General features: G+C 38.2%; 1 protein-coding gene across 4 annotated transcripts; it reads right to left on the reverse strand.

Moving 5' to 3' along the window:
• Nucleotides 1-5,879: 5,879 nt before the first annotated feature.
• Nucleotides 5,880-18,384, reverse strand: NEPRO (nucleolus and neural progenitor protein). 4 transcript variants are annotated; one of them, XM_029215128.1, is made up of 9 exons: nucleotides 18,195-18,384; nucleotides 16,423-16,577; nucleotides 14,476-14,555; nucleotides 13,964-14,095; nucleotides 13,414-13,491; nucleotides 11,627-11,988; nucleotides 11,231-11,292; nucleotides 8,742-9,001; nucleotides 5,880-7,051 (listed from the first exon to the last, which is right to left on the reverse strand). In XM_029215128.1, exons 1-9 carry the CDS (start codon nucleotides 18,295-18,297, stop codon nucleotides 6,592-6,594), a joined length of 1,692 nt encoding a protein of 563 aa, XP_029070961.1. In that variant the 5' UTR covers nucleotides 18,298-18,384; the 3' UTR covers nucleotides 5,880-6,591. The 4 variants fall into 4 exon arrangements, with proteins under 4 accessions (XP_029070961.1, XP_029070962.1, XP_029070963.1 ...); XM_029215129.1 differs by lacking the exon at nucleotides 18,195-18,384 and adding an exon at nucleotides 17,666-18,071; XM_029215130.1 differs by lacking the exon at nucleotides 18,195-18,384 and adding an exon at nucleotides 16,702-16,848.
• Nucleotides 18,385-18,736: the final 352 nt, after the last annotated feature.

Consider the following 18,736-nt stretch of genomic DNA (forward strand, 5'->3'; position numbering starts at 1 on the left):
TACACATTTTTCTCAAGTGCTCATGGAACATTCTCCAGGATAGATCATATCTTAGGGCACAAATCAAGCCTTGGTAAATTTAAGAAAATTGAAATCATATCAAGTATCTTTTCTGACCACAGCGCTATGACACTAGATATCAATTACAGTAAAAGATCTGTAAAAAATACAAACACATGGAGGCTAAACAATACACTACTTAATAACCAAGTGATCACTGAAGAAATCAAAGGGGAAATCAAAAAATACCTAGAAACGAATGACAATGGAGACACGACAACCCGAAACCTATGAGACGCAGCAAAAGCAGTGCTAACAGGGAAGTTTATTGCAATAGAATCCTACCTTAAGAAACAGGAAACATCTCAAATAAACAACCTAACCTTGCACCTAAAGCAATTAGAGAAAGAACAAAAAAACCCCAAAGTTAACAGAAGGAAAGAAATCATAAAGATCAGATCAGAAATAAATGAAAAAGAAATGAAGGAAACGATAGCAAAGATCAATAAAACTAAAAGCTGATTTTTTGAGAAGAAAAACAAAATTGATAAAGCATTAGCCAGACTCATCAAGAAAAAAAGGGAGAAGACTCACATCAATAGAATTAGAAATGAAAACGGAGAAGTAACAACTGACACTGCAGAAATACAAAGGATCATGAGAGATTACTACAAGCAACTCTATGCCAATAAAATGGACAACCTAGAAGAAATGGACAAATTCTTAGAAATGCACAACCTGCCGAGACTGAACCAGGAAGAAATAGAAAATATGAACAGACCAATCACAGGCACTGAAATTGAAACTGTGATTAAAAATCTTCCAACAAACAAAAGCCCAGGACCAGATGGCTTCACAGGTGAATTCTATCAAACATTTAGAGAAGAGCTAACACCTATCCTTCTCAAACTCTTCCAAAATATCGCAGAGGGAGGAACACTCCCCAAATCATTCTATGAGGCCACCATCACCCTGATACTGAAATGAGACAAAGATGTCACAAAGAAAGAAAACTACAGGCCAATATCCCTGATGAACATAGATGCAAAAATCCTCAACAAAATACTAGCAAACAGAATCCAACAGCACATTAAAAGGATCATACACCATGATCAAGTGGGGTTTGTTCCAGTAATGCAAGGATTCTTCAATATACGGAAATCAGTCAACGTGATACACCATATTAACAAATTGAAGGAGAAAAACCATATGATCATCTCAATAGATGCTGAGAAAGATTTCAACAAACTTCAACACCCATTTATGATAAAAACCCTGCAGAAAGTAGGCATAGAGGGAACTTTCCTCAACATAATAAAGGCCATATATGACAAGCCCACAGCCAACATCGTCCTCAATGGTGAAAAACAAACCATTTCCACTAAGATCAGGAACAAGACAAGGTTGTCCACTCTCACCAGTATTATTCAACATAGTTTTGAAAGTTTTAGCCACAGCAATCAGAGAAAAAAAAGAAATAAAAGGAATCCAAATCAGAAAAGAAGAAGTAAAGCTGTCACTGTTTGCAGATGACATGATACTATACCTAGAGAATCATAAAGATGCCACTAGAGCTAATCAATGAATTTGGTAAAGTTGCAGGATACAAAATTAATGCACAGAAATCTCTTGCATTCCCATACACTAATGATGAGAAATCTGAAAGTGAAATTAAGAAAACACTCCCATTTACCATTGCAACGAAAAGAATAAAATAGGAATAAACCTACCTAAGGGACAAAAGACCTGTATGCAGAAAATTATAAGACACTGATGAAAGAAATTGAAGATGATACAAACAGGTGGAGAGATATACCATGTTCTTGGATTGGAAGAATCAACATTGTGAAAATGACTCTACTACCCAAAGCAATCTACAGATTCAATGCAATCCCTATCAAACTACCACTGGTATTTTTCTCAGAACTAGAACAAAAAATTTCACAATTTGTATGGAAACACAAAAGACCCCAAATAGCCAAAGCAATCTTGAGAATGAAAAACGGAGCTGGAGGAATCAGGCTCCCTGACTTCAGACTATACTACAAAGCTACAGTAATCAAGACAGTTTAGTACTGGCAGAAAAACAGAAAGATAGATCAATGGAACAGGATAGAAAGCCCAGAGATAAACCCACACACATATGGTCACCTTATCTTTGATAAACGAGGCAAGAATATACAGTGGAGAAAGGACAGCCTCTTCAGTAAGTGGTGCTGGGAAAACTGGACAGGTACATGTAAAAGTATGAAATTAGAACACTCTCTGACACCACACACAGAAATAAACTCAGAATGGATTATACACCTAAATGTAAAGGCAGACAGTATCAAACTCTTAGAGGAAAACATAGGCAGAACACTCTATGACATAATTCACAGCAAGATCCTTTTTGACCCACCTCCTAGAGAAATGGAAATAAAAATAAACAAATGGGACCTAATGAAACTTCAAAGCTTTTGCACAGCAAGGGAAACCATAAACAAGATGAAAAGACAACCCTCAGAATGGGAGAAAATATTTGCAAATGCAGCAACTGACAAAGGATTAATCTCCAAAATTTACAAGCTCATGCAGCTCAATAACAGAAAAAACAAACAACCCAGTCCAAAAATGGGCAGAAGACCTAAATAGACATTTCTCCAAAGAAAATATACAGATTGCCAAGAAACACATGAAAGAATGCTCAACATCATTAATCATTAGAGAAATGCAAATCAAAACTACAATGAGATATCATCTCACACCCATCAGAATGGCCATCATCAAAAAATCTAGAAACAATAAATGCTGGAGAGGGTGTGGAGAAAAGGGAACACTCTTGCACTGTTGGTGGGAATGTAAATTGATACAGCCACTATGGAGAACAGTATGGAGGTTCCTTAAAAAACTAAAAATAGAACTACCATATGACCAAGCAATCCAACTACTGGGCATATGCCCTGAAAAAACCATAATTCAAAAAGAGTCATGTACCAAAATGTTCATTGCAGCTCTATTTACAATAGCCCAGAGATGGGAACAACCTAAGTGTCCATCATCGAATGAATGGATAAAGATGTGGCACATATATACAATGGAATATTACTCAGCCATAAAAAGAAACAAAATTGAGTTATCTGTAGTGAGGTGGATGGACCTAGAGTCTGTCATACAGAGTGAAGTAAGTCAGAAGGAGAAAGACAAATACCGTACGCTAACACATATATATGGAATCTAAAAAAAAAAGTCATGAAGAACCTAGGCGCAAGACGGGAATAGAGACACAGACCTACTAGAGAATGGACTTGAGGATACGGGGAGGGGGAAGAGTAATCTGGCACAAAGTGAGAGAGTTGCATGGACATATATACACTACCAAACGTAAAATAGACAGCTAGTGGGAAGCAGCCGCATAGCACAGGGAGATCAGCTCGGTGCTTTGTGACCACCTAGAGGGGTGGGGTAGGGAGGGTGGGATGGAGGGAGACGCAAGAGGGAAGAGATATGGGAACATATGTATATGTATAACTGATTCACTTTGTTATAAAAAAGAAACAGCATTGTTAAGCAATTATACTCCAATAAAGATGTTAAAAAAAAAAGTTCAGAATGGAAAGACAAAGCCTTACTTTGAACTAATGTTAATGGAAAATATTTTTATGAAGATGCTACTGACCTATTCATATAAGTGGCTTAGCTTTTCAGAGTGAAGCTGAATATTATAATGTTACAGCAATAGCACTGGATAAAAAATTAACTCTGTAAAACAGCTTTGTGACTTTTTTAGAAAATTCAATTCTGGATATGTTTTCAGTTTTATAGTTAGTTGTGGTGGTTTATTCTAATCAGCAGTGATTTAAGCTTAAAAAAAAAAAAAAAGAAACTTTTAAGGGCTTCCCTGGTGGTGCAGTGGTTAAGAATCTGCCTGCCAATGCAGGGCACACGGGTTTGAGCCCTGATCCGGGAAGATCCCACCTGCCGCGGAGCAGCTAAACCCGTGCACCACTACTGCTGAAGCCTGCGTGCCTAGAGCCCGTGCTCCACAACTAGAGAAAGCCTGCATGCAACAATGAAGACTGAATTCAGCCAAAAATAAATAAATTTTTAAAATAACTTTTAATATAGGCATTCACCGAGTAAAATATGTAACAACAGAATTTGTTAAAAGTCATCTTTCTACCTGCCAGTGTTTTTTTTACTGCTTGTCTTAGCCTTGATTCTGGTTCTCCTAAAAGCACGGCCCAAGACAAAAGCTTGCATCCAGTAGTTTACTGGGGATGTGATCCCAGCGAACAGGAGTGAAGGGGAAATGAAACAGATGGCAGGAAAGCCAACCAAGGACGCACTGAGTTGGAAACAACATAGTACGAGGGCTTGATCTTGAGGAGCCTTATTAAATGTGCCTCTGAATTGTCCTTGAAGGGGGGTTAGAGGACGGCGCCACACCTCTCCCAAGTTGGATATGCCCAAATGCCAAGCAGTTCCTGTAGCTTGTCAGAAGCCAGGAGGCAAGGTGCAGTTGCCCATTCCTGCTTGAAAGTAGTTGCCATACTAGTGGTCAAGTAAGAGGCCAAGAGGATTTGAAGTGACATATGGGAGGTCTACCACACTGCTCTTAAAATGACCAGAGTGTTTTAATGCCACCCAAAGTGATTAAATTGGTATTCACTATGATGACGCTAACAGTATTTTCTAATCTAATTTACTGGATAAGTTATGGGTTTGTATATTTAAGATTTCACTTTTAAAAATTTAAAACATTTGAATTTAAGTTGTTTGGAAAAAATAACATATAGAATACTATGTTCCTTATATATAAATTATCATTTTATGGACACATGAAGCTCTTTACATTTTTCCCAGAATTTTAAGGGGCAGATGGGAGAAGGAGGAGATAAAGAAACATACTCCAAAGGAACATTAATGAAGTAGAAAAAAAATGCTAGGCTTATAGTCTAATCCAGTTTTACCTTAGACAATTCACTGAACCACTCTGTTTTTTCAGCGAAGGATGACCTCCAAAGTCTCTTCCAGCTGTAAAAGTTTATGATTCTTAGACAATTATGCCACTAAAGATGGAGGGACCTAAGACCAGGGAAACCTACTAGCTCCACAAGACTAGTGGAGGCATGTGCAAAGAAAAGTAGATGCAAGACCTGACCTTAAATCTTAGAAGCTGGTGGCTATTTCTAGACTTGTCATGAATGAGACTTCCTTGGTATTGTCCATGTTTTAAAGCACTAAGTAGCTCTACCACCTGGTAGGAAACCGGGAGAAATATAAACAATAAAAAGTGACTAGAGATTGATTAAGAACTCTGAATTAAATAGGATATTTAGCAAGGCTTCAGAAAAGGAAGCTAAACCAGCATTTATCTAACTTTGCATTTCGGGCTACTTGCATCAAAATCACCTGAGCCCCTTAATAAAAATGCAGGCTTCTGGTCCTATCCCCTAATCATATTTATCGATCTCTTTGGAAGGGACTCAAAACCTGCATTTTTAAATAACCCACCACGTGATTCTCAAAACATCCTACAGTTTGAGAACCTCTGATACAGTATTGTAGGTAAGTGGGAAAATATACAGAAAGCAGATGAGGAAAGAACAAGGCCAGATAAAGAACAAAAAGGATGCTAAAAAATGATAGGATGGCTGAGGAAAGGAAGGATGCAGTATATACTAGGGCACTGTTTCATTTTTCTATAAATTACTGTATATAAACAGAAAACTTAAGCCTATAACCTGCTGAACAAATAGCTTATTAACCTAATTCTAGAAAACTAGAACATTTGAAAGATACCTCAAACTTCACATCATTATTTGAAAATATGTAAGATTTACCTTCTCAGAGCAATTGTATGAGCAACATACAAATAATCAGATGACAACATCAGCACCAAATTATGAATTTATTTTTAGCCTCATTGGGTTGGTTGATTTTGTGTCTCCTTAGCCTTATCTTTTCATCTTTCTCACCTACTTCTACTTTGTGTATAACCACAAGTCACTTTACATGCTTTTTGAAAAAAATTTTATTTGGACTCAGTCACTAGCACCCAAATAAATAAACAAAAGCCCCCATAAACTTCGTGGAACTCCAAAAGCATTTTAATATGCCCTCCTGTGTGGTAAGGTTAACAAATGAAGTGAAATAATGGTTGTGACCACTCCCTGGTAATAGTGGCAAAACTTCTATGATAATTCTAACAGACAGAAGAGGGCACAACTGTTAAAAGCTACAAACCTTGGTGTTCAGAAGAGCACTTAGCTACAATGGAGCCATTAAGGCTAAAGTGACCTTTTTGGTGATTCCTTGCTACTCCCCACCCCCACTCCCCATTTACCTAAGGCACAGTGTAGGTTTTGCAAACCTAATTATTCAGGTCCTAATTAAGTCAAAAATTGACTGTTAGTCAAATACTTGTCAGTTAAATGACACAAAGCTATGACAAGTGTTTACTGAACTAAAATGAACTGCTCTACAATGTTGCACTTAAGCAGCTCCTCTGAGTCCAAATGGTACTTTCAGATCTTTCCAGATCTCAGCTGTTCTACTTAGAACACTGGAGCAGTTGGTTAACCAGTTAAAAGTCTCACATATGAGCATCTAAACTCCCATTAAAGCAAAAATATCATCAATGTCGTCTGTCTCCTTAGTGATTCCTGATGTATTATGTTTATTTATTTGCATCGTTGTCCAAGAATCAGTTTCATTTTCATTGCTTTCTATAAGATTTTCATGAATTTGTTTCTCCTTAGTTTGTATGACAGGACTTGAAACTCTTCTACTCAACACTTGCTTATTGTTAGGGTAGAGATCAGTTGTACGAACTGTAGGGTGTGAGAGTCTCCCTTTAATGATATCGGTAGCACTCTGAGTCCCTTGAGGGGGCTGCTGGGTTTCCTTTAAAAGAGTCGACTGCAACTTTCTCTGTGGTTTCCTTCGTTTCAATGAAAATTTATTCTGTGATCTTCGTCTCAGATGATTCTTCAAAGTTTTGCTACCTGAGCCATGAAGAAGGCAGTTGCAAATTGATGTTTTTATGCACTCTAGTTTCTTTGGCAAACTTTAAGACAGAGAGAGGAAAAATTGGAGATTGTTAAGATGCAGAAAAACATTCTCAGAAACTTTTGTCTCCTTTTTACCAACTTCCAATTGAAAAATATATAATTTATAAGTCCTATGCCTGTGTACAACTCCAGAATCATAAGGAAAAATAAGGAAATAGGAGCTTCAACCCAAGTCTGTGTTTTCAGAGCACAACTTCCCTCTGATTTAGATTGTGAGCAAATGTGTCCCCATTATGTTTCCAAAGTAAAGTATCTCCTACAAGTAGCAAGGTAACCTGAATGGTGAGATGTCTCCATATTTTAGTGCCAGAGCTCTTCCCCGATAATTGCTAATCTGTTCATAATATAATAGGAATGGAACTGGGGAAAAGATGAATCACGAATAGAAAAATTGCTAGGATGCGTCAACCCATTTCTGGATTAACAGCTTCATATTACAGCAGGAAATGAACAAAGAAAAAGGAATAAAAGTGAAGAGGGAGTTTATGTAAAATGAGAAAACAGGGCTCCTGGCATAGACATAATGACAGCCTTGAGCCACCCTAATTGTGATTCATATATCATCTTCAAATTTGGGAATTTGGAACTCAAATGGCCCGTTATTTTAGGTGTTTTGCTTCTGAATAGGGTACACTGCCACAAGGTACATTGGTACCCTGCTAACTGCCTGTTTGTGATAGACTGCAAAAGATTAGCATAAGTCTGTATCTCCTACCCTTCCCTCTTCCTTTTTAAACAAATATAAACTTTAAGGAAGCCCATTTTAATGTAGTAATTCATGATCTCTGTTTCCAAACCATTTTGTCTTACCATAAGCAGTAATCTTTAATTGAGGAGAGGGTAGGTGTACTTCCCAATTGAAATGGAAATAGGAAGAATGAAAACAGAAGGATCAGAGGATCTGCACTGAGTTCTAGATCTCCAGCTCTAATACCCTGAGTAAAATCCTCTATTTCCTCATCTATATAATATGAATAATACTACCTACCTCACAGAGTTATTGTGGACATTAAATAAAATTCAAATGTACTACAAATATATTACTGAAACAGCAAACCAGGGCAGAATGAAAGGTCACTATATTTTTGTGGGGTGCAAAATAATGGTCTAATCAAATAACTACTAGTTTCTTACCCTCTGCATTAACTTTTAATTATCATCTCTGCCTCATCTCTCTCTGACTTTACATGCAGTCTTGAACAGAACACCTCCATCTTAGGCTGAGTTTCTACTCTAGAATGTAATGTAAAAACCCTTAACTTCCCCAACAGCTTTTAATGAAAACTTGCTATAAAACCATCAATATATATATTTTTTACTAAAATAGGAATATCTTTTCCATAAATTTTAAAGAAAATTTAACAAATTTTAGACTGTGATTCACCCACGGGAACCATTATAAAGCCCTGAATAGATACAGTAAGTCCCCTACATACAAACGAGTTCCATTCCGAGAGCATGTTCGTAAGTCCAATTTGTTTGTCAGTCCAACAAAGTTAGCCTAGGTACCCAACTAACACAATCGACTATATAGTACTGTACTGTAATAGGTTTAACAAAACTGTACTTTAAGTAGATCTCAATTTTAGACTACTGGACATTAAAAAGGCTAACTTGAATATATATACTTTTGCTCTAAATGATAATAGAAAAAGTAAAGAAATACAATTTTTGTGATGTACCTACCTATAGCCTTGAGCTTCCACATGTTTAAGCCGGTTGCTTTTAAGAAGTTTATTACCCAGAAAGGTGGTCTGAGCCTTGAGTTTTTTGCTCCTACACCACAGAATTGCCATTTGGATCTCTTCAGAAAGTTGTACGAAAGTGTCAGTTTCTCGGAATCTTTGCACAAGACTTTTTACACAGGGAGTTCCTACTGCTTTCCAAGAAGAACGTTTGGTTGCCTTTAGTTTGGATTGAGAACATTTAAACTCAAAACTGTTCGCCTGAAATATGGAAGGATGAGAAAAATATATTGGATTTGTTACTGACTTATATAACAGAAGTTGACTCACAGACTATAAAAATTTGAAAATATGTCTTTTTAAAAGAAGGAAAAATAGTTTTTTCAGCCCACTATGCTTTCCTTTCTTTTTTTTTTTTTTTTTCTTGCCGTGCTGCTCGGCTTGTGGGATCTTAGTTCCCCAACCAGGGACTGAACTCGTGCCCCCTGCAGTGGAAGCACAGAGTCCTAACCACTGGATGGCCAGGGAATTCCCTTCCTTTTTCTTAAAAATGTTTTTATTCACTGCTTCTAACACAAGATTTTTTCCCCTCTGTGCTACAACAGATCCCATCTATAGCTAAATTCAGCTGTATACAGGTAACAATATAAATATTTGCATACATATCTATTTATTTAACCTATACATACGAATAAAACTCCACATGATTAAGTATTGGTCAAAGCCTATCTAGTAGGAAAAAAATCACTGAAGAGCCCTCTTCCTCTAATACTGGACTACCACAACTTGTTTTTCATTTATTTCTATATCCTGAGTCACCCTCCTCAATGATGGGTCATAAATGTTATTGAAAACATGTGAAAATGGGGATGATTGCTGAATGTATGTTAAAAATGCTTAACTGAGCAACATTTCCAACTCCAATCCAACCATCTTTTGATGTGGCACCTTTGGTCTCTTCAACCTCATCTTTCTATATCAAGTCAAGTTTGAATTTTATCAACTTTTACTGTTTATTGAAATATGCCACCTAGTAGGTCCGCTTCCATCCTCTGTTCAAAACTTACCTTCTTCCAAATTTCTCACTCTCAAGAACATAAAGTAGTAGAAAATATGAAAGCAGAGACCTATCAACACTTTGTGTTGGTGATCCATAAAAGTTTGACCTAAAAGCAAGCTAAGCATATTGGTGCTAAATGCTAAAAATATGGTAGTCATTGGTCATGAATAAGAGGGATTCTGGAAACAGCTCACCTAGGAACAGGTGGACGGACCGCAGAAAGTTTCAAGAGTCACAGAGAGCCGTAGTTATTAAGAGAGAGAGCTGACGAAACTATTTGGAGGACTGGTGTAAAGATAAAGGACAAAGACTATGAAACCAAAGTGCCTGCATTCAAATCCCAGTTCTGCCCCATATCTGCTGTGTGGCCTGTGCAAATTTCTTGTCCTTTCTGTGCCTTAATTTTCTCATCTGAAATATGGCAACAGTAATAATAGCTCCTACCTCACAGGGCTTTTGCAAGGATTATATGAGTTAACACATATAAAGTGTTTTGAACAATGCCTGGCAAAGAGTAAATGCAACGTAAGTGTGATGATGATCATATCTTCCTCTGGAACTTGTGAATCGGACAAAATATAAATGCAAACTGGAATCCTTGTAAGCCTTCAAGAAAGTACTGACTCGTTAGAAATGATTAAGAATTCTTGAATCGAATGGAAAAAATAACCCATGAAGGAAACCAGAAGAAAACAGTTTTGAAAAGAGAAAGGGTAAAAGAAGTCAAGAAGTTAATCGGTAACTTCTGAAAGTTCTGATGAAAGAGGATGACGTTGATGTACTTATCTATGTCAGGTCCAGAACAAACAGAATTTGCAGACACTGGCCAAGGAGAGGAATCAGGTTAAAGCTTGAATGCTGACAGGAAGAAAGAAATAGAAGCCTCATGACAAAGGATGAGGATGACGATAATGACGATGAAAGTCGCTAACAATATCTAACACCAATTAAATGCTTACCACACTTTAGACTCTGTGCTGAACACTTTACATGAACTAAAACTGGCACAACCCTATGAGGTACATACTGTTATTAGAAACAGAGGTATGGACAGGCCAAGAAACTTACATAAGTCACAGAGTAGTACAAACCAAAGCCAGGACTCAAACCACTTCTGTCTGATTGTAAAGCCCATACTCTTAAGCTGCAGTACAATCCACTCCTATGATGGATCCTAGGATCACTTTAAAATTCTAGCAAAACTCTTAGTAAAATGTTTCTGAAGGCACTGTGTTAACTGAATTAACTACATGCACTCAAATCCCTTGGGAATGCCTCTATTCATTCAGAAACACACACTGAGAACTAAGATGGCACTACTCTTAGAGCTGGGGATAAAAACAGAAGATTCAGTCTCTGCCATTGGTAAGTGGCATCTACTCTACAAATCAGAAGAAATCATAAGCTATATTAAAATAAGCCAGACAAACCTGAATAGCTTTGTGTTTCAGCTGTTTGCAGAAAGCCCTCACGTCAAATTCTGATGACTTTTCTGTGAAGATGGAAAGATCACAGATACAAAAACTTAGGCATACTATTTTCAAATCAACAAATTCTTATGTGCATGACTACATTTCTTGCCAAATTACTACAAGAGAAACAAAGGGAATTAAGCAAGCAAAGAACTATGAAGCAACAACAGAAACAACTTTATATGCTCAAGCTGAGAAAACACAGGTATTACCATACCTCTCTAAGAATCATCGGAGTTTAAATTAAGAAGAAAGATGCTGAATTTCTTCCTACACAATGCATGACTACATTGTAATTTCAAAAGTTTTTTTGTTTGTTTTTTTTAGAGTATGTGCCATATCAAAGCAAATTACCTTTTAAGATTTTCTTATTCTTTACTGGCTGTCCAAGATCCACATTATTCTGAAAATTGATCTTCATTTGTTTAGCTTTTTTGGAAATTCTAAGTAATGTTTCTTCACTGGACCTCTGTGATTGCTCTTTTGTTAAAAATAGTTTATTTAACAGTTTAGTTACTCCTTTAGCTGCAAAAGCTGTAGGCATTTTTTTCTTAAAGATTTCAAAGTAGGGCTCTCCTAAAAATTCAGCAATATCAGAAGGAAAGGTAAAACCTTTGAAGTAAGGCAATGGTTGAATCCTGGAGACCTCTTGAAGTAATCCAAACAATGGCTCATATAAAGAAACCAGCCTTTTTAAAACATCTTTATAGAGAACCCTAGAGAAAGAAGAAGGATCTCATGAATTAGCTAGTAATTATCATTTGCAGACTACATAATAATAAGAGAGTCAGGGCTTCCCTGGTGGCGCAGTGGTTGAGAGTCCACCTGCCGATGCAGGGGACACGGGTTCGTGCCCCCGTCCGGGAAGATCCCACATGCCGTGGAGCGGCTGGGCCCGTGAGCCATGGCCGCTGAGCCTGCGCATCCGGAGCCTGTGCTCCGCAACGGGAGAGGCCACAACAGTGAGAGGCCCGCGTACCGCAAAAAAAAAAAAAAAAAAGTAAGAAAAATAATAATAAGAGAGTCAAAGCTGAAAATAATGCCTGTGAATCTGCCACTATAGATAAAAAAAAATGCTAAAGCGGATACTTGCAAAGAGCTAGATTAGTCCAGCCTAACCAAAAAAATGCAAGTACAAAATGCTATATAAAACCAAATAAAGTACTACATGGAGAGATATCTCAAAAGATGTGCCTCAAAATCTTAAGTGTGGTTTTATCTAGATGATGATATTTTAGGCAAATTTCAGGTTCTTTGCATTTTTTCTATTTTTAAAAGTTTCTTAATATAACCATGTATTATTATTATAATCAGCAAAAATCAAAGCTATTTTCATTATAGGAATAATGAAGGTTTGACATTTTAAAATAATATGATTAGTAATTCTAACACTGTTAGCGCTAAAAACAAGCAGAATAAAAAATAAGATGATTGGAAATAGTACTTGAGATATCCAGGTTAAGATATCAAAGCAAGGTTTAGAGAGAATTTTCTGTCTCTTTTTTTTGGTTTTCATTCAAATTAGAGCTCATCAAACCAATTGTTTAAAATGGCCCAGAATAGGTCTCCTTATAAATATGGGCAGATTTTGAATCCAATTATCCATCAAATAAGTTTCATAATATATATTGTGAGATGCAAGGGAAGGGCTCTTTGGCTTGCAACTAGTATTATCAGTGTTCTTTACATCAATTAACTATGGCTCAAAAAGCAGTGGTGGTTCAGGTGGAAGAAAGGAATCTAGAAAACATAAGGAAGGTCACTGCCTTTAAAAGTTAGAAACCTAATGGCAGAAACAAATGATACAGACTGCTCAGGAACACCTTCATTTTAAATGGCCCAGCTGCTGAATGATTAGAGGAACCTTTTTTTTTTTTAATTCCAGCTGCTAATCCTAGGAATTCATTTGCTTAGTTGTTTAGTGTTGAGGTGATCTCATGGATTCAGATTCAAAGCCTAATCCTTTGACATAACCATCAACACTTAGCTTCCCAATCTACCCCAAAAAAACTCTGATCAAATGAAGAAACAGAATTCCTGCACCTTCAGCATCCCATGGGAAAGCAAATATGAAAACTACTAATAAGAAACTTAGTCTGAGTTAGAGAAATGAAGGATTTCAAAGGTACATACATACATACCATAACCTGCTCACCAGCCCAACCATCACAAGGTTTAAAATAATGAATTCTTGCAAACCTAGATGTTTCACAGTAAAGCTGGAGAATCAAGTTAAAATTGGAAAACAGAATCAAAGGAATTTAGGGTTTTTTAAGTTACATTTATGAAAAAAACAGACTGAAGGTAGAAAGAATTTTCTTGAAGGAACTAAAACCTTAAAACATGTTCTATTTAAGTCATGGAAGCTTAAAAATAAAGTAATATACACTCTGCTAGAGGAAAAATAAAGTAATACACACTCTGCTAGAGGTCTCATATAAATTTAGTTTCTAAGATTAAGAATTTCTAACAGTCAGTGCCCTTAGGATAATACATACTAGGTAGAGACAGAAGTCTCTGGCAATGGCTATATCAGGCAAATCCCAGGAAAAGGAAGCCAAAGAGCAAAATTTTAAGAATTCCCATAAGTTATAACTCCTACAGACTCCCTAGCTTTCAAGTAGAAATACTATTAAATATATCCCAACAATTCCAATTCAGAAGAAGGTACTTTAGTTGATTCAAGGATACAGAAATGTCTTGCAGCAACAGTCCAACAAGCGAAGTAGCAACTTGCAGGCTCCCAAAATCTTCATCAACACCAGTTCCACCACTGGTTGGCTAGGGATGACACATGCTTTGGTATTTACAGGCTGATTTTCACTTGGGAAAAATAGAAAAGTACATTACTTTCATTCTTAAATATAAAGCACTTATATAGCAGTTTTCAAGTGCAGACTTGCTTTAAGCTCAGTTTGAGGTAGTTATGTTTAATAATGACTCACTGAAGTTGACTGACACTTATGTTTCAAAATAATCTACCATGACCCAGATTTCAATGTCACATCATTTCCTCCCACTGGCCAACAGAGGGAGATTACCACAGAATACCAGGGGACTTTTATTGAAACAAAATTTGTACAGCTAAGGTATAATTGTTTATATTCTAACAATAAGTGAAGAAAGTCTAAAGCGAGGTCACAGCAAGACACTGGGTTCCCAGCCCACCAAAAAGCCCATTACAAAGCAACTGGACCACTTACTTAGAAGAAAATGACTCAGAGAGATCTTGAATTGAACCTTCCAAATTCATGTTTTTCAAGCGTTTTAAACATTGTTCAACCTGAAAGGGGAAGAGCAGCTCATGTGTGACACAGACAAAGCCACTGATGTGACCAGGAAAACAAAGAAATACAAAATTTCAAAGTATGGAAATACACTCAATACCAAAGAATACCTTTTTTTAAGGGTAAAGAAACCCATAGCCCAAAGCAATTGCTTCTGGTTAAAAATTTGAAATTTATCCAGCCAAATAAATTCTTCAAATCAGGTTATGACTAAGAATTTATTGTACTACATGCCAGGATGTGCTTGATGCTATAAAGGAGACCAAGGTAAGTATAAGATTATTCTCAAGATTATATTCTTTCTGAAGCAACATGATTTCTAATAGTGAAACTATTAAAACAAGATAGTAAATTATTAAGTACTAAATTTCAACAGTCTGTAAGTGCCACAGACATAAGGGATCAAGTGATAGAGGGATTGGGCATTGTAAATATACAGGACCAGGTGAGCAGAGGCTCAGAGGAGGGAACGAATGTGGTGAGTAGGAGGACTCACGAAGAGTTCAGGCCGTCTGAAATACAAAATATATGAAGATGAAGACCAGAGAGAAGCCTGAGTTAAGGAAAACTGAAGAGGCCAGATCACGGGGGATCTTGTAAGTTAACCTAAGAGGCTTCCTCTTTATTCAGGAGACAGTGGAGAAATATTAAAACTTAAAGCTGTGTTTTAGCATGATTAACCTGGCTTTGGTACACATGAATATGCCAGAGTGGAGGAAAGACTGGAAGATGAAAGAACAGTCAGAATTGCAAGACAACTAACAATTGACAAGGTCCGAAAAAAGAAATGGCAGCCAGAACTAAAAACGGACTAGATGCAGAGAAAGTTTTGACTGATCAGTTGGCCGGATAGGAGAGCTACGTAAAAGAAAGAAGCAGAGAAAACAGAACACCAAATTTTTCTGACCGGATAATTATTCGCAACTTGGAAGCCGGGAGGAGAAATACGTATGTTCAATCTGAGATGGTAAGTTTGGTTTTGGCGTTAAAGACTCAGAAGGAGATAAAAGCTGCCCCAGAGAAGAAAACTTAAGAAAGCCCATGATCCCAAATCTTTCTTTGATGAAAAAATCTTCATCTTTTTTGCCTTAAGTAATGGGAGTGGAAAACTAACCAGAGAGCATGAATCTGTAAGGTTAGAGACTATGTCTGTCTTTTTCATCCTGTACACCTAGCACGAAGCACAGTGCCTGGCACATAGAAAGATTCAAAAATACTTGGAGAATTAATAAAATGAATGAATGAATGGACACGTAAGGAACTCAGGTTAGGAGGCTCTACTCTGTGGTGTAGTCCCTGAGCTGGAGGGCCCAATTTTGTCTTAAACTCCAAAAGTTACACAAAACCACTTTACACAACTTGTTATATACTTATTCAATATATTACCGATTAGATTACATACCCCACAATAAATAGACTGCAACTTTGTTCTTTTTATGATTTTGGGATTTTGATTATGGTCAGGAAAATTGTTTCTTAATCCAAAACTCTGTCTTGATCAAAGTACTCAATCTTTAAACTAGGCAGAGGCATGGTACTTTATTATAGATTGCATATAATGAAGAAAATTTTTCACAAAAATTACCTATAATAAGATAAATAAATAAAAAGTAAACATAAAAACAAAAAATTACCTACCTACTAGAAACAAGACTGGGAAAGAATCCAACATAGTTCCTTTTTAAATTGTTTTTTGAAATGCTTTCAGGGGAAGAAAAAAAAAAGCCCACATGCAATTGCAAGATGACCTATAAATCACAAGTAAGTTACTGCGATTAAGTTACAAAATATTAAATGGCAGTGTGATCTCCATCTTCATCAACTCAAACATGTTGAGTATTAAACACAGGGCTCCCACCTTACCTGTTTGAGGGCCAAATGGGGCTTGTGGCGGCCCATTCTGTTGTGATTGCTGTAAAGGACTGCACATAATACATCTGTTTCTGCATCTAAGATTTGGCTCTTCAGTGACAATGTAACGAGACAGCATTCTTTAATTACAGCTGCAATGCAAAGGTCTAAAGCAGAGATGTTTTGTAAGACTTAATATGCATTTCTACATTAAGTATATAAAAAATACACTGAAAGAAACATATTTCCTTATGTTTTAAAGAAATCAAGAACAAATTAACATAGCCTCACCTGTAAGAACATAATTAATGTTTCCAAGTATGTGAGAAGTGACATAGGAAGGAAGTGATCGTACAGTGACAGATGATATCAAGTCCAGGAAATCATTAAGAGAACATGTGTTAAAGTAGAATGTACATCTTTACACCACATTTTATCATGATTTTAATAATCTTTCATACGAATACTCTGCAGTCATTTGGTGTACACTTAACACTTCGAGTACCTTAAAGGTGGGACGTGTTGTATACTTCTCTACCACTTTAAGAATATATTCAGAAGAGAAATCACGATAACAGCTGGAAATTATATTACATAATGAATGTCTGACTGAACACGGGGTGCTTATTTAGTAAAACAAGGTAACAGCCTCCTAGTCTGAAAAAGCTGTGAACAGAAGATGGGAGTAAATGTGTTCTCTGTGGCTCTAAGGGTAGCAGTAGCAGCCTAAGTGGCAGTAATGCAAAGGAAGACTTACGCACAATGTGGAGAACTTTCTTACTATACGAACTATTGGAGGCCAGAATGGGCTGCCTTTGGGGTGGGGGGAGACTTGGTGAATTTCCACGCCTAACAGAATCCTGTTAAAGAATCTTTGAATAGAGGAAGGGGTAAGATTAATCTGTAAACTGAGCAGGATGGATGGATGGGGAGGGGGATGTGATGATTAGATAAGTTACAAGTATTTAATAATAACAGCTGTCATTTGAGTGTTTATTGTTTAGTGTTTAGTGTTTAGTGTTCCAAATGCTTTACCTATAATGTTAATTCTTTCATCAGAACAGCTCTATGAGGCAAGTACTATTTTTATCCCCATTTGAAAATGCGCTTAAGCCCATAAAGGTTAAATAATGACATTTCCCACTCCTCACCCCAGCTCCAGCAGAGAGAAGAGCCAGGATTCAAACCCAGGTAATTTGGCTCCTGAGCCCAGCGTGTACTGCCCTACTGCCTAATAACGGCAATGCCACCATACCTTGATAGAACACTTTAGACCACGCTCTCCTAAATGACATCATTAGATCCTCCCAACAACCCGGTGATAGGGAAAACTAACCCCATTTTACAGATAAGAAACGGGGGATCCAGAAAGATTGCGGTTTAACTGCAGAGTGCTTGAGTGACGACCCGCAGCCTCTCAGAGGCAGAGGTCGAGAAAGACTGAGGGGTAACCACAGCACTTGGTGGCCTGAGTGAACGCAGGTCCCCAAGCAGCAATTTTTCCTGACGCTAGCTGCGTCCGCCCTCTTTCCCCATTTCGGTGCGGGGCTGGATCTTGGGCCTTCGGCGCCCCAGCCAGGCCCTGCGGTAGACTCGGTGGGTCCAGCGAGGAACGGCGATGCCTGCAAAATTCCTCAGCAAGCTCTAGGACCCAGGCCTCTATCGGTCGCGGCCCTGCGCAGCGTCCCGCGGGTTCCGGAAGTCCCGCCCCCACCCCGCGCACGTGCGCCTGCCTGACGCCTCCGCCGGAAAAGCCTGCACCCCTCGCCGGGCGCCACACTCACCCAGCGCTGCGCCAGGGTCCTGTACGATCACTGTGCTGCGGCTCCCCGCCTTAGGGAGCCTCACGCGGTTCCATGGCTGCGGGCCCGGCAGCAGCGCAGCCATTTTGGGAGGCAGGAGAGGGACTGGGAAAGGCGGACCTGGGCGAGACCCAGTGGAGCGACCGAAGGAGGGGCGATGAGCCGACGTCAGGGGAAGGTAGAGGGCAAGGGGTGGGGCGGGGGCGGGGCCCGGGAGGGGAAAGGGGAGGTTCCTTCACGAAATAGGGGACGAAGTACGGTGAACCTGAAGAACCCAGAGAGTCATCCAGCCCCTGGTCATTAATACCTGGCCGCGTATCAGAATTACTTGGGAGAATTTGGGGGAACCGCATCCCTGTACTACTCAATCAGAATATCGGAATGGGGCGAGGAATCCGCCTTGTGTTTATGCTTCCCCACGGGATTCTGAAGCACAACCAGTTTCGGTACTACTTCAAGGTATTTTACAGATGTGGAAAGTGAGGTCCGCAGTTGAGTTGGTGCATACGCCCCCATCTCCACCT

The sequence above is a fragment of the Monodon monoceros genome, unplaced genomic scaffold, assembly GCF_005190385.1.
Source record: "Monodon monoceros isolate NGI ecotype Baffin Bay Population unplaced genomic scaffold, NGI_Narwhal_1 Super_Scaffold_11, whole genome shotgun sequence".
Classification (NCBI taxonomy): Eukaryota; Metazoa; Chordata; class Mammalia; order Artiodactyla; family Monodontidae; genus Monodon; species Monodon monoceros.

Coding starts and splice junctions, on each gene's coding strand:
- NEPRO (XM_029215128.1), bottom strand. CDS start 18,297: ATGGCTGCGCTGCTGCCGGGCCCGCAGCCATGGAACCGCGTGAGGCTC. Junction 9,002..11,230: donor TGAAACACAAAGCTATTCAG/GTTTGTCTGGCT, acceptor TCCATATTTCAG/GCGAACAGTTTTGAGTTTAA. Junction 7,052..8,741: donor GTGGAAGCTCAAGGCTATAG/GTAGGTACATCA, acceptor TCTGTCTTAAAG/TTTGCCAAAGAAACTAGAGT.